General features: G+C 42.8%; 1 protein-coding gene across 1 annotated transcript; it reads right to left on the bottom strand.

Annotated features, from left to right (window-relative positions):
- Window positions 1–8,252: 8,252 nt before the first annotated feature.
- LOC124656330 (probable E3 ubiquitin-protein ligase ATL45) lies at window positions 8,253–8,762 on the bottom strand. The gene has a single exon (XM_047195094.1). The coding sequence runs from the start codon at window positions 8,760–8,762 to the stop codon at window positions 8,253–8,255; it is 510 nt and encodes a 169-aa protein (XP_047051050.1).
- Between the last annotated feature and the right edge of the window lie 6,893 nt (window positions 8,763–15,655).

Raw genomic sequence — 15,655 nt, 5'->3', positions numbered from 1 at the left:
GGTTCTCTTGGCGTTTTTGTTGTGTTACTATAATTATTTGTGTGTGTGTGTGTGTGTTTTTTGTTTCTTGACATGTATTGCTTGTATCTCCTTGTTGTGATGCTGTTGCTGCTTGTGTTGTTGCAATTTCTACTTTCAGTGTTTCATATCTTGTTTTGTTGTGTCTTGACCCTTTGCACCGGCCGTATTTTATTTGTCTAGTTTTCTGTCTTTTCTCTGAACATGGCATCATTTTGTTCCCTCTATTTATTCCTCTTCTATCAGACATTCGTGGGTCATGTAATGTTTCGTTGCTACTTGTTTCTCCATCTTGTTGTTTTTTAGTTGTTTCATCTTCTCTTACTGCAGCCAACACTTTTGTTTCCATATCACGCATACATTGTACCATCACATTATATGCTTTGTCAACTAGGCATGCTTTGTTGTAAAGTACTGTCATATGGCTCATCACACCAGTAAACTTTAGTGCTTCATCCCTGCAAAAGAAGCATTTGCGACATTTCCTAATGTTGGAAGTTCCATGTCTATATTATCTACATCTTTGAATCACAAAACTCTCTTGAAAATCATTGATCTCCATACGAACCAATGCTTTTATCACATGGCAGCAATGTATACCATCTCTATGCATCTTCTTGCATGACACATGAAATTCTTTTTTTCATCATCAAAGGTGACGTGAAATGTCTCCCTTTTGAATTCCACGTGGTCATAAAATTTGACTATTCTTTTGAGTCGCAGGTGGCAACCGGGCTCAAGTGATCCATCTACCTTGAATGTCATGTTGTTTGCGATTTCAATCTGGAACTTGAGGAATATGTCATGTGTGTTTTGGTCAAGTGCTTGCGTCTATCTCGAACGGATTCCTTGTTACTATTTTTTGCTATTTTCACTGATGATGTGACCTTTTTCCTATCTAGGGCAGATAAACACTTGTCTTGTATAACCTCATATTGTTCAAGTAACATTGTTATTGTGTTTGTGTGATGGCTATAGCATTTACACATATTATTTGTGCGCTCTCTCCTTCCTGTGCTTGACGAGAATGGGTAAAACTTATCCATGAAGAACGCAGGCACCCACCGGTGTCTTATCATGTATAACTTGTTTAGGTGTTTTTCTCCTTCTGCATTGTAATCCTTTATCACTTTATTGCATCACATTTCGAACTCAGTGGCGTGAATGCATTCTTTGCTAGCAGTTCTGACAATCCTAGATTTTTTGCAAAGAAGCTGCTCTCTTTTTGACTCATCTTTGTCACGATATGGAAGAAGCAGTTCCTGTGGGTTGTTGACTTTAGTAATATTTCTATTGCTCTCTTCATTGCTTTATCTTGGTCTGTTATTATATTTCAAGTTGTTTGTCACCCATGGCTTCAACAAATGTTTCCACTACACATCTGAATGTATCTATTTTTTCATCCTTCAGTAGAGCAACTTCAAACAGTAATGTAGAGCCATGGTTGTTGACCCCAACTATAGGAACAAATGGTAAGCCATACATGTTTGTGCTAAAAGTTGTGTCAAACGATATGTAGTCACCGAATAGCTTGTAGTTTATTACGCACATTGTGTCCACCCAAAACAGGCTGCGAACTCTTTTTTTCATTGTCTATCTCGATGTCATGATAGAAGGCAGATACTATTTTCTGGAGTGTCTTGAAGCTTTCCAGGCACTTCTGAATGTCATGGTCCTTTTCAATTTTTTGTTGTTGACTCTTCATGTTGCTTAGATCAACAACATCGAAGGGTATTCCAGGGAATTTTCCTCTGATCGACCAGAAGATTAACATCATCTTCCTAGGTGGCAGACGTCTCATCTGTAGTAGATGAATTAATCTACTGTCGAGATCAGTCATTCTTTTGTGACAGTGTGCAAACCTAATGAGATAGTCTGTTAGTTCCAGAGCATGGTTGTGTTCTAAACGAACCTTCTTGATATACCAGAATCCTTCGAATTCTCGGACTATTATGTGTGCTTGACAATCAGACTTCACAAGTGTACTTGTTCATCTCTGGGACTGTTTTGGCTTGTGTGTTTGTGCATCCTTCCTTGTTACATGTGAATGTCTGCATGTATATTTATCCGTTCTTTCCTAACCTCTTGCTACTGAATTTCTTCACTGCAAATCCTGTGTTTCTGGCATACAGAGTGTATCTCTAGAACGCATCATATCTTGTTTTAAAATGAGCCTTCCTTTGGTATAACTGCACTAATAATTTCATCAACTGCTAGGTAGTCATTTGAGTTGAACATCTTGTCCATTTCCTCTTCCATCTTTGTCAGTGGATCTAGATTTATTTCTGGATCATCATCCTGCAGTTTTTCTTTTATTTCAGGTTTAATAGTTTGTTCCTCTGATGAAGAGTTTGATTCTCATGTGTTGTGCTTCTACGATGATGAACAAACTTCATATTGCTTTATTCCTATGGAGACACTTGTTTGTTCATCGTTACTTCCCATTTCTCTTATTTCCTGAATTCATACCATACATATTGGTTAATTTGGTAAGAGTGTTTTCCATTCGTATAGATATCTTAATGTTTATTTCCACACATAACACAGTGTGGACTGTTCTTTAAATCAAAATTACGTACCAGCAGTCGGGGAAGGCCGGCCCATCGGGAACAAGGCGGCCAAGGCGGAGAGAAACACCAACCCAATGGCTGGACGCCTGCATGCTTCAATCGATAAGTGCATCACTGAGGCCGCCGCGAGAGAGGAAGAGAAGGCGCGCGCTGCGAGGAGAAGGCAAATGAGCGATTGATTCCCACAAGTATAGGGGATAGCTGAAATCTTTGACGGGAAGTATTACCCAAATTTATAATTCAACTCAAGGGAAACACAAGAATACCAATAAGACTTTAGCAATTGAGACGCTCTAAACCACACATGTATATCAATAAATTCACAAATCAAGTGGTGATTTTTTAACAGTTGATTCAAAGCAGTAAAGACAAGTAGTAAACAGTTTCATCAAATTTCCAATTTTCACCGGAAGTAGTATTATGTAATTTTAAGTGGCTAAAAGCGTAGAAGCGAGGTAGTAGTGGGGTGTTGTATGAATGATATTGATTATATAATGTAATCCAACTAACATAGCATCTATCTCTATTTCAGTTGTGTGTAGCTATGTGATTCAAATATAGTTATGCATACTAACAAAGAGAATTTGCATAACATCTTTTATCCTGCTTTCCCATTTAACCGGGGCCAACTTGGAACTACAAGAAGTTAATATCTACCATTTTGGATAGCCCGGAACAAAGCATTAAGTTTAATGAACACACAATATCCTCGAACTATCACATATTCCCTTTGTTTTCCCTATCTGTCATCTTATGGATTCGCAGTGTCAACATAATAATAAGCAATACACCTTGCAAATAGATACCAACCTCATGTATATGATAAAGCAATATAGGATCAATACTGCAATCATGTCATTCGGGCCCTAGTAACAAGCATTAAACATATCAAAGGTGTACCAACATTAATACATGAATATCCTCAAGGCAAACATCTCAAATCACGATACATATGGATGATTACATATCAATCAATCTCATCCAAACCTCATCCACCTCTTAAGACTACAAAGAACTACTCACTCATGGTGATGGAGAGTGATCCCATGGTTGTTGGTGATGGGTAGGTTTTTAGGGTATATAAGGCACCACACGAAGGGAGGGGCGAGGGGGTGCTCGAGGACCGAAAGAGCCCCGGTGGCGCGTCCATAGGGGGAGGGCGTGCCACAGGCTCTCTTTACCAGCCTGTTGGGCCCCTCTAGTTCTTCTTTGTCCTGGTGGATTCGTCTCAAAAAAATTGTAGCGTGGCCTCTAACCTTGCCCTTTTTGAAGTCTCATAGCTCCTGTAATATCAAAAACACTAATAGAAGGTGTTTTCTGCCAGACATGGTTAAAACAAAAAATAAAGGGACTTTATAGGAAAGTTTCGGAATAAACTAAAAATGAATAAATAATGATGTATGATAGCAAATATCAATGAAAACTAATCATATATGTCACAATATTGATGATGTAAAATGCGCGTATCAACTCCCCCAAGCTTAAACCTTTGCTCATCCTCGAGCAAATAAGCGAATAGATCTGATTATGTTGGAACTCCAAGTGCAGAGTGTTGTGTCAGTAGAGTATTTTCCCCACAAGGGTGAATCGAGGGTTTATATCGAACTCTCGGGGAATAACGTAAAGATATGTATCTCCCTCCCTTCTTCTAGCAATCCTGCAAAATAAAATAAAGTCTTGTGTCCCTAATTCCACCGTGTGGTTGTCAAGCACAAGGTTTCGTGTAATTAAAAATAAATAAAGTAGTAAATGAAGTAAAATAAACTAAGCAACTAAAATAAAATAAATAAAAGCGGTAAAGGTTTATTTGTTTTGGGGTTTTGAGTGGAAATAAGAAAGAAACATATTTTTGTATTTTCAGATTAAAATAGTGCTGTAAATAAAAAAGTAAGATAAAAGTGATGGAAATATGTTTCTTATGATTAAAATTGGACAGAGGTTCATGGGTTCACTTGACTATTCTCTCTTTTAAGTTGTAGTGGACAATATCAATTCATCAATGAGATATGAAGACAATAACTCTAACATTTATAAGATAGGCATTCATATGGACATCACGTCTTAATATAGAGATGATGCAACACATCTCTCTTACACTCCACAAGAATAACTTCAAGCAATCTTGTATTAAGAATTAACAGAGCATAGTTATAAGAACTTTGACATGATATTTAAATATCAAATATGCTACCTTAAACAAACAAGATCATTATTCTTGTCACTAATGAACATAGCATATGCATTCACTTTATCCCTAGTGAGATAGCAAAAGAAAAGGCAAAGCCATAATAGATCATGAATTTATTGTCACTATTCAATCACTAAAACCATGTTATTCCATCTAACACACACATCACCCCACACACCACTAGTACAAAAAATCCTACTACCGGCGTGTGGATTTGGGCTACCAGTCGTGGGTGCCAGCCCGCGACTGGTACCTCACCAGTGGTATCCGTTACTAGTCGCGTGCGGCGGTTCGGGGACGCACACAACTAGTATATATTCTACTTACCAGCCGCGTGCGGACCCGGCGCACGACCAATAAATGTAATGGCAACGTGTGGACCGCAAGCTGCCAGTATACTGGCAGCGCTCCGCCACGCTGTCAATACTTCTGGTCCCTATTTCGAATACACGCTGCCATTCTCCGTATTATACTCACCAGTGCATCGAGCCGTCACTTGTTATCGTATTTACAGGATAAGCGGGGGATTAGGTGGGATTAGGTTACCACGGACTTGTTCGCCCGTCTCTCTGAAACCGTGGCTACCTACTGATTTTGTTGTAGTGTCCATTCCTAGGAAAGGATAGTGTTTTGAGAAAATAAAATAGGTCGTATTGATGCCTTGGATGCCTTGGATGTCTCTGTTTACATCCTAACTCTTGTGGACCACTGAGTTCTTCTTCTTGTCTCCATCTAATCGACAGGATGAAAGAGAGCTCGAGACCGGCTGCCATGTAAGACGCGGGATGCCCCGTTGCTCGCCGAGGGATCCATGCGGCCACTAGCTCGAGCTGTGGGAGTTCCTCAACCACCACTTGCTATTTCGTGAGGCTATCTTCCTTAAGGGTTGTGTGCCATGGCATATGTGGGGCCATGTGCTAATGGGACAGATACGGGCTCCCTATGGCTAGACGGTACGGTAGACTCTTGTTGTTGGCTCATTGACCAAGTCGGTTAGGGTCTTCAAAGGCGTGACTGTTGGCTAAAGCCGAACATCAGCTATGGTCAAATTTGACGACGGAGGTGTACGTTTTAGTTTTTCATAACCTTGTTGAAGGCGTCGTGGTTGTAATCTTCTTCTCCCTTCCTAGTAGGCTTCATGGGCAACCCTAGATTTGGGTATATTCAGACCACATAATGCTGTCACATGGTGTCATGCTCCCTCTTGGTGGCATTGTTTTTTGGATTGATTTGGCCAGTGGTTCGGGGATTGTGAGGCAAAAATGAAAGTGGTGAGCAGAGCTGAGTTGTGACATGTGCGTCGTCACCGACAATCTAGTGTGTTTTGGGGGTTCATGTGCAACTTTCTTGTTTGAAGCTCGTCATGAAGTCGGGGCTTCCTCTTCATCAACATGTTGGGTCGACTATTTGGCATGGGCCAACATGGGTTCTAGCAGCCAGGACTTTGTAGATGGTCATCGAAAGTGAAATTCGCATTGTTGGCTGAAGGAGGTTAGATGACAATGACAACATCGATAGTGTTCCTTCTCCTCGTCGATGTGTGTGCGTCGTGAGGGTTGGGCTGGTGGTTCCCAATGTGGTCATGTTCTATGACAACATTGGTGCATTTATAACGGTTTTTTTCCTTCTTTTTAATTATTAATTGGGAAAATTATTTTCTTCACAATTAATAAGATGAGACAAATATTTTGGTTTGTTTAGAGTTTGGGGATAAAGCATAAAATACCTTAACCCTGTCGGTGGCCTTTCTTATTTTTGCGAATTCATAGAGTTTTATTGATTAGCTGACATGATTACAATCACTCTGAAGAGTACCCACGAGAAAACACGGGTTATAGTTAACCCGCAGGAATCTGCTCCTATAAATACTAGCTTGTTTAGCGCATAGATGGACAACCATGTTTGCTTCGTGCCCAACGAAAATAATGTTAACGCTAGTCAAATCCCTATTGATCTCCTTAATTCTTGGCAAATAGACCTAATTCACGAACTGTTATAAACGCGATAAGCAAATAACGAAGAACGAAAAATAACACGAAGGACACAAGATTTTAACGTGGAAAACTTTCTCTAACAATAAGAGAAACCACTGACGCAAGCCAGCAAAACTGCACTATATCGGGAAGTGTTTATAAACACCGTGAGTTATCTTATTAAGTCATGAAACCCTAGCCGACGGCTTACAAGAGATATATATAGGTGGTGATGATGATCCATATCGCATGAGACGGGTCTCGCTTCGCTCCGTCGTTAGCATTCTGATTGAATTTGGATCACAATATAACACTAACCAGGCCATGCCTCTAGACATGGTATCATTAGAGAAGCTTACATCTATGTTGATTTTTTAACAATTGTTTAGTTGCTCACCACGTGTACCACATTTTAATAGTACCTGACTCGGGAGTTTTCCAACGTAGCTTCTTTTTTTAAACGTTTTCTTCCTTTTCCGACTAGTTTGGGCTAGATCGAGGGAGGTCTGCAAAACCGAGCGGACTGAGCGAGTCACAGTCCGTCCCGGTTATATATCCATTCTTCCGCGCATTACTTTTTTTCAAAACCAGTCTCATCCGAGCGTATGTCGCCATCAATAATGCATGACACCTAGGACGCTTGATGTAGCATCAACACTTCAAAATCAGTCTCATTTCTCAGTTCATCCCAAAATAAGGTTGCCCACGTATAGCTGTAAATTGTTGCCTCCGACTCCCCACAAGCTTCACAGTATAATAGGATCCATATGCCTTGATTTAAGAACTTGTTCGTGCATGTACGAATTTCTTCATATCCATTCGAGGTTTTCCTGTAGCTGGATTCTCTGGAACCACAAGAATTCTTAGAATGAGATTCCAATTCAGCATATTTTTTTTTAAAGTTAGAAAAATAGGCCTTTCTTATAATCCCTTAAGCGACGGAAACCGGACCCATCCTATCCACAACAAACCCGAACCATGTCGGCGACAGAGACAGATGAAGCAGGTCGTGCCGGCTTCGCTAGGATTGAAGATCTGTGGATAAGAAGATAAAGATAAAGGAGCATAACCAAATTTTACGATGATAACTTAAATTGGATTGTGTTTCCATAGATCCCAAATCTCAAAACAGTGTAAATACCCAAAGGCATATCGCGGTATTGTTTAATCTCATCCATCCTACCCGTAAACCTGAACATGTATTATTTAATCTCAGCCGTCCTTGTGTTTCACTCAGAAAAATGTCAACAAATTGAAATCATACAACTTTAAATTGGAATCGTCCTTGCATATTTAACTTGCACTAATAAACAGAATATAATTGTTCATGTCTAACCCATAAAAAAACATGTACGTGTGACAAGACGAAAAGATTAAAGGTACAACGCCGGCTCTAGGGCAACGAGCTCTCCATCTACAAATTATCGGCCACTTTTAGGAAGTAGCTTTGTCTATAATCATGTCCTGATCCTGGCATAGTAGGCTGTGCCAATCTACTGGTAGCTAGCGCAGCAATATGCGTTCATCGTCTTTTTGGCTGGGCAGCGCGTAGCGGCAGAGCGGGCAGAGACGGCTGACGCGGAGCCAGTCGGAGATGCAGCCTCCGTGGAACGCGTGCAAGCACGGCATCCTCCTCAGCCTCTCCCCCTCCTCCCCGAACACCTCCATGCACACCGAGCACTCCTTCTCCCTCGCCTCGCCGGCCGTAGTCTCCGGCAGCGCGTCAATGGCCCTGCCCGACGCCGGGACAGCGCCGAAGCCGCCGTTCCTGTACGGCGCCGCCGCCGCCGCCGCAGCAGCGTCGACGGGCGGAGTGAACTCCCACCTGAACGGCACCCGACGAGGACCCGCGGGCCTCCTCCGCCCAAGAAATCCGAGAAAGGCGTGGACAGAAAAGCGTGCCGGCGCTTCCGCGTGCTCCTCCGGCAGTATCCGGCCGAAGTACGAGTGCGGTTCCGCTCTTGGACAGCCCGCCGTTGCCGTCGTTGTCGTGGTCGCGTGCGCCGCCTCCATCATCTGCGACGTGCGCGCACTCGTTGCTCAGACGATATGGCCAGTCGAGATGGAGATTTGTGAAGATGAAATAAGCGTATCGTCGATATCGAGCATGTTCGTGGGGATGTAGGGAAGTCGGTATCGAGCATGGGAGTTCGAATTCGACTCGACTCGGTGGGCGGTGCCCGTGTCGGAGTCGCCTGTATGCACTACTAGCATAGAACACAGAAAGTGCGGAAGATATCGGGCGCGTTTGTTTGCCCGCATGAAAATTGGTACACTGCATAATCTGAGAAAGATTTCTTTTTGTGGGCAACCAAATAACACGGCCAAAAAATATCTGCATAGCATGGACCTTAAAGCAGTCAAAAAGGGCCTTGGGCCACGCTCCACAGCTACGTTGGTACACTCCACAGCTACGTTGGTACACTGCATAATCTGAGAAAGATTCCTTTTTTGTGGGCAACCAAATAACAGGGCCAAAAATTTTCTGCATAGCACGGACCTTAAAGCAGTCAAAAAGGGTCTTGGGCCACGCTCCACAGCTACGGCCGAATCAGCAGTTTCTCCGGGGCCAGGTCCATTGCAAACGAAAATGCGTGAAAATTCCCTTGGTTTTCTGTGCCAGGTTGTTGGGCCCTCATATGGCAGCCTCACATGTATGCAGGACACAGCCACAACCAAACGCCCAGCCCAAAATTTCTTCCCAGCCCAGAAATTTCAGCCTAGGATACCAAACGAAGTGGAAACTACGTTTTTTGCACCGTTTCCAACGGGCTAGGCTCCACTGGGCCAAGAACATGCGTTGTTTCGGGACCTGGCTGCGTGGAAACGTGAACCAAACGCGCCCATTGCTTCAGTGTACTTAGCTAGGGATCGTGCAGCGGTTGACATTTTCTAGGTGAATGGATGCAGTCAGAGAGACCAATATGCGAGCTCAAATTCTATTTGGTGTTGAAGTGGTATCCATGTCGGCTTGGTAAACAGAGACGAGAAGCTGAATTTACTTTCTTCCGACAAGGGGTGAGGGATCGAGGGGTCGATAAACGACACATCGCACTATATTTACCCCAAAGTGCTAAAAAAACTGTTTTAAAACAATCATAGCTAACAAAAGTTGCTCCCATTGCATTTCTATATGTGTTCCCCATGCAAAAAAGCAAGATTGCTAATTTATTTTCTTGAACATTGCGATATTTTCTACGTCAATTGGAAAAATTACGAATCCAAAGCCGATTTCCTATACCAGCAACTGCATTTCAAAGCCCTTCCACCTCCCCTATTCACTTCTCCCCTCGCTGCTCTGACTGCTTCGCGTTCTCCCGCACCCTACCCTACGTCCTGTCCGATCCCGCTAACCCCGCAACGAATTAAGGGTCTTCTATTATAGCTAACCCTAGAGTGACAATAAAGGGTAAAGTAATGCTTTTGATTTTTCATTGATGCTCTTCTTCCTTTGGGAGCTGCTAGTGCTCTCTCATTTTGTATCTTAGAGCTCTTGCCTTTATACATTCAACCGCCACATGGAAGCTGTCCTCCAAACCATTGCCACAAATTTTACAAATATTTTGTAGCTCTGGGGTCCTTTGTTATTTGTTTCTTTGAGTCGGTAGGTTATCACTTACTAGACGCTAGTTGAACATTTGTACTTTGTTGGGCACCGTCGCCTTCCAAATATTCGGCCATACCAAGAGGTTACACAGATGGTTACCAAGATTTCGCCCTGGATGATCAATTGGCAATCAATGATACTTAATTCGAGATAGCTCATGAAACAAATTAGAGAGCATGTGGTGATTTCGGATGGATTTTCGCGAGAATTATCACCCAATGGATCCTAGGTCTGGCAGAAGGAGTATTACTAGAGGAGGGTGGTGTTGCTCCTCTACGCACTGGCGCCCCCGCCTCCATACCCCACTTCTCTGCCATCCAGCACCAACCCAAGCCCCAACCCCATGGCACCGCCTAAATGAACCCTACGTTGAACCAAAGCGGCGGCACCATGATCCCTGCAAGTACCGTTGCAAGTCGCCCCCTCGCCGACCATGCGGGCTCCTCTGGCTTGCGGAAGGACAAGCAAATCATGGAAGATGAGGGAACTATAGGGCCATGGCGAAGGCTCGTGGGATGGCACGGGTTCGCCTCCTGGTTGCCGACGTCTTCCTCTCCGTCATCACCATATCCTCCAAGCAACTGATCAACTACATGCGGAATATCTCGAAGGTGAGAATTATGCATGGCCGGCATCCTCACTATCGGCTCGTGGCCGCGTCCTCCGCATTCGCCAGTTCCCGTGGTGGTTTGAAAGTACAAAAAAAGTTTTTCGAAACATCAAGATGGATCTAGTTTTAACGATTTCGACACTATAAACTAAAAAAAAGTTCGTAATTTGGACAAATGGTTCTCAAAATATTTTGTTTAGAAAATTTGGATTTTAAAATAAAAAATTGTCTCCAACCTAGTCAGTGTACCCTCTCTCCGATCTTAATCCCACTTCGCTTTTTTTAGACACTTGACGAACATGCATATATCCAAGGAAAAAAATACATTTGGCAAAACCTTCTACACCGGTAAGGAGAATGGGTCACTTTTTTTTAGGGGAAAATGGAGATCCATTAACCAGAGGACTCAGCGATCTCGCTGATCACCATAACAGATACAAAGTCTGGGGCACTATCGGCCCATCCAACACACTCATCATCAGCGCACAGGTCGTGTTGAGCTAGCTCATGTGCAATTTTATTACATAAACGAGGACGGTAGTTGAACTCGTAGGATTCAAATGAAGAAATGCAAACGTTTCTAGCTTCACGGATAAGGACACCCAGAACAGATAGATCGTAACTCCGGTTGTTCAACGCATTCACCAGAATCTGGCAGTCAGATTCGAAAACAACACGATGAGAACCCAAAGTTGATGCTCCTTCAGTTGCAGCTGCACAAGCTTCAGTTTCAGCTTGTAAAGCTGAGCGAATATGTTTTAGTTTCCCGGCCACCGCCGCAATGAACTCACCCATATCATCTCTTGCAATAAAACCCCAGGCACATGATTTGGTATTCTCAACGAAAGAAGCATCAAAGTTTACCTTGACGAGGTTTGGTGGGGGTCTGTTCCATCTAGCTGCGGACAAAGAATTAGCAAGAACCGACGTACAGCCTGAACCGTCACCGACGGCTGCAGCTTTTGTGAACTCTAGGAAATGCTTCTGAATTATACGACAGATCACGTCCGTCATGCGTTCCATTTCCCCAGCATTTACCTTATTCCTCACAGACCACCAGTCCCAAAGCAGAGTAGTGGCCATTAGTTGTTTCTCCTTTGGCAAAGCCCATAACAAATCCATCATGATCAGGGGGTTTGGTGCACTTAGCAGTGAAAGCCGAAAATCCTCTAGAAGCAGGCTACGCCACACCGGTTTAGCTTTCTTACATTTTAAAAACAGGTGGCCGCCATCTTCATCATACCGATTACACATCGGGCATATGGTATTCAACTCAACATGCTTGCATTTGATATTCATCCAGGTCGGTAGGCTATTGTGGCACAACCTCCAGATGAAGATCCTAACTTTACTTGGAAGGTTTATCCTCCAGATCCTCTTCCACAGTGGCGATGTCGCTGCCGGTGCGAAAGAAGTGCTGACGTCCCGATCCTACCTTGAGTCTCTCATACTAACCCCGAGCCGATATGCAGACTTTACTGAAAAGATGCCCTTTTTATCAAAATGTCACGCCACTCCATCCTCCATCCCGGCTCTAATGGGAATTGATAAGAACTCTTCTGCATCCTCGTGTTGAAAAACAAACCGCACTAGATCCTCATCCCACTGTCCCGAGTCTTGATTAATCAAGTCAGCAACCCTCATTGGTTCATCGAGCCCATTCGGTGTTCGTGGTCGACAAGTAGTACCCCTTGGGATCCATGGATCAGACCAAACATAAATTCCTTCTCCCGTGCCCACTCTCCAGATGATTCCTTGCTTTACAAGATCAAGTCCTCGTAATATACTGCGCCACGTATAGGACATTCCTGGTTTAGCTGTTGCTTCAAGGATCGAGGTCGTTGTGAAATATAGGGCTTTGAGCACTGTACAACACAACGAGTCCGGATTCTGCAACATTCTCCAGCTCTGCCTAGCTAGCATCGCCATGTTAAAAATATGGAGGTCTCTAAACCCCATCCCACCATCCTCCTTGGATCTTGTCATATGTTCCCAACTTAGCCAGTGGCATTTGTTCTTTCCATCATGTTGACTCCACCAATATCGGCATATCATGGCACTAATCTCCTCACACAAAGCTTTCGTCAAATCAAAACAGGACATATCATATGTGGGGATTGCTTGTGCAATTTCCTTAATCATAATCTCCTTTCCTGCTTTGGAAAGTAGCCTCTCCTTCCTTCCCTGTATTTTTTTTGCCAAATCCTTTCTTTCAAATATTCAAACTCCTTTTTTTGGAAGCCCCCAAGTGTAACGGCAAGCCCAAATATCGTTCATTCCATGATTCCCTTGGGATTTCTAGAACCCCAAGAACCGCTTGCTTTACTGAAGGTTTTGTGCCCTTACTAAACATTGCCGAAGATTTCTCCTTATTTATCATTTGACCTGACTGTGATTCATAAAGAGCAAGAATTTGATGCAGCTTTGTGGCATTTTCCACATTTGCCTTCATAACAATTAACGAGTCATCGGCGAAGAAAAAGTGGTTTATCTTTGGTGCCTCTGGACCAAGCTGAATCCCCTATAATGATCCCTCCTCTTCCGCATTTTGGAGAAGAGCTGAAAGACCTCCAGCGCACATGATGAAAAGATAGGGCGAGAGGGGGTCCCCTTGGCGGAGACCACGCTCGGGGATAAATGCATCCAACAAATTTCGATTCAGCTTCACACGGTAGGAGACCGAACGAACACAATTCATCACCACATCCACCCAAGCAGCCGCAAAACCCAACTTCAGCATGATCTTTTCCAAGAAAACCCATTCAACTCGGTCGTATGCTTTACTCATATCAAGCTTCACCGCAATCAAGCCATCACGTCCCCCTTTTCTTCTACGCATCCTATGTGTCACCTCGTATGCAAGAAGCACATTATCCGTAATCATACGCCGATTGCGTAGGAGAAATGATATGGGGAAGAACAATCTTCAACCGATTGGAGAGGACCTTCGAGATTAGCTTATATAACACATTGCACAAACTGATCGGCATGAACTCGGTGATCCTTTCTAGCGACTTTAATTTGGGTATTAACACAATTGTTGTTTCATTCCAAACATCTGGCAATCTGGCATCATCCCACCATTTAGCACATCAAGCACCTCTTGTTGAATTTTTGGGCCAACCATATACCAAAACTTTTTATAGAAGATTGCAGGCATCCCGTCCGGACCTGTTGCAATGAGAATGGGTCACTTGTTGCAATGAGAGTGCGCTGAAGTTCCGTTCGTGAAGGTTTCTTTAGTGATTTGGCCTAAACGGTGGTGTTTTGTGAAAAACTAGTATAAATGCCCGTGCGTTGCCACGGGTCCTCAAATTTCATTTCTCAATGCACATATAAAATTTACAACTCAATATGAAAATTTAAAATAAATCAGTGATATCATAATGTACTACAACATGATAATACCGAGCGGAATAAAAGACAACATTGTAGTGCATCTACGTGGTTTCAAGTTATAGGTCTTCTTGTTACTCTTTCGCGGTAAGCTTCAAACGTGTGTTCTGGGCCGTCATAATTGTCACCTCAACAATCTGTCCTTTTTGATGTATTATTGTCTTATAAAATACTTCTTTTCTAATTATTGCAAACAACACATGTATAACTGAAGAAGACAAGCCTGGATCGTAGCCTTCTATGTCAAAAATACAAAGGCGGCTTAGCAAATCTTCAATAATGGCTGGTGTAAAAAATCCATCGGCAGGACGGTGGTGTGGATGCTAATTTTTTTAAGGAGTGATTCCTTGACAGCTCCAAAAGAGATGACCATGGAAACCAAGAAAAATGATGCGGACAGAGGATAATATCGTTGCCAACTCCTAAAGTTTCCTGCAAAATTTGAGGCAAGGGAGGGAATAGATTGCACGTTTAGTTTACCACTGTACATGGTGCCACTGACTATAATCCTGCAACAATTTCTTGTACCGTCGTCATATCAAGACCAAATTGCATGGGCCTTAGCAAGACAGATTCTTGTAGTTGTAGTTCTGCAATTCGAGACCCACTTAGGAAGCAACATCCAACCCGATCGCCTTTGGGGGCTCTTGAAAAAAGGATGTGTCATCTTGTAGTTGATACTTTGAGGTGTTTGAGGTCAGGTGAGGTGAGGTGAGGATATCCTTATATTTTGACTGTGATAGCAATACATTATGAACATGTTTCTATACCATGCTTGAGAGCACTGGAATCCTGTGAGAACCTGCTAGTAAATCTAATGAGACAAATTTAGGGATCATGATTCCTCTCTGAACTCAAGCACAACTGACACAATCAAACCTCTTTGAAGGCAAACATCATGGACAATATGAAAACACAATAACGTAGCAAGATGCACTCGATGGCCTTGATGGTCCGAAGATGAAGCAACAAAACATGTATTTGTACCTCATTGTAGATGTCCGCAACTTCATCATTTAGTTCATAATCTACGGGGTTTCCGTCCAGAGTATCCTTCTACATATTCATTTGTAGAGTAACAAATTATGTCTGACCAAGCAAGGTGAAGCATCTTGCCCTCCTCTAGTACAACACATGCATAATCAGTTGGCATATAAGTATCCAGTGTGAGAATGAATCTATTGATGTCAACTTTAATTAGCTAAAATTCATAGTTGAGATGGAGGTATGCTGAGAGGAAAGCTCTAAACTGCTCAACCGCGAAATAAATTCCATTCTCTGTCAATTTCGTAT

Source organism: Lolium rigidum, chromosome 5 (assembly GCF_022539505.1).
Source record: "Lolium rigidum isolate FL_2022 chromosome 5, APGP_CSIRO_Lrig_0.1, whole genome shotgun sequence".
NCBI classification, from domain to species: Eukaryota; Viridiplantae; Streptophyta; class Magnoliopsida; order Poales; family Poaceae; genus Lolium; species Lolium rigidum.
Note: the sequence above shows the minus strand (reverse complement) of the source record. Positions and strands in the feature narration are given on the sequence as shown.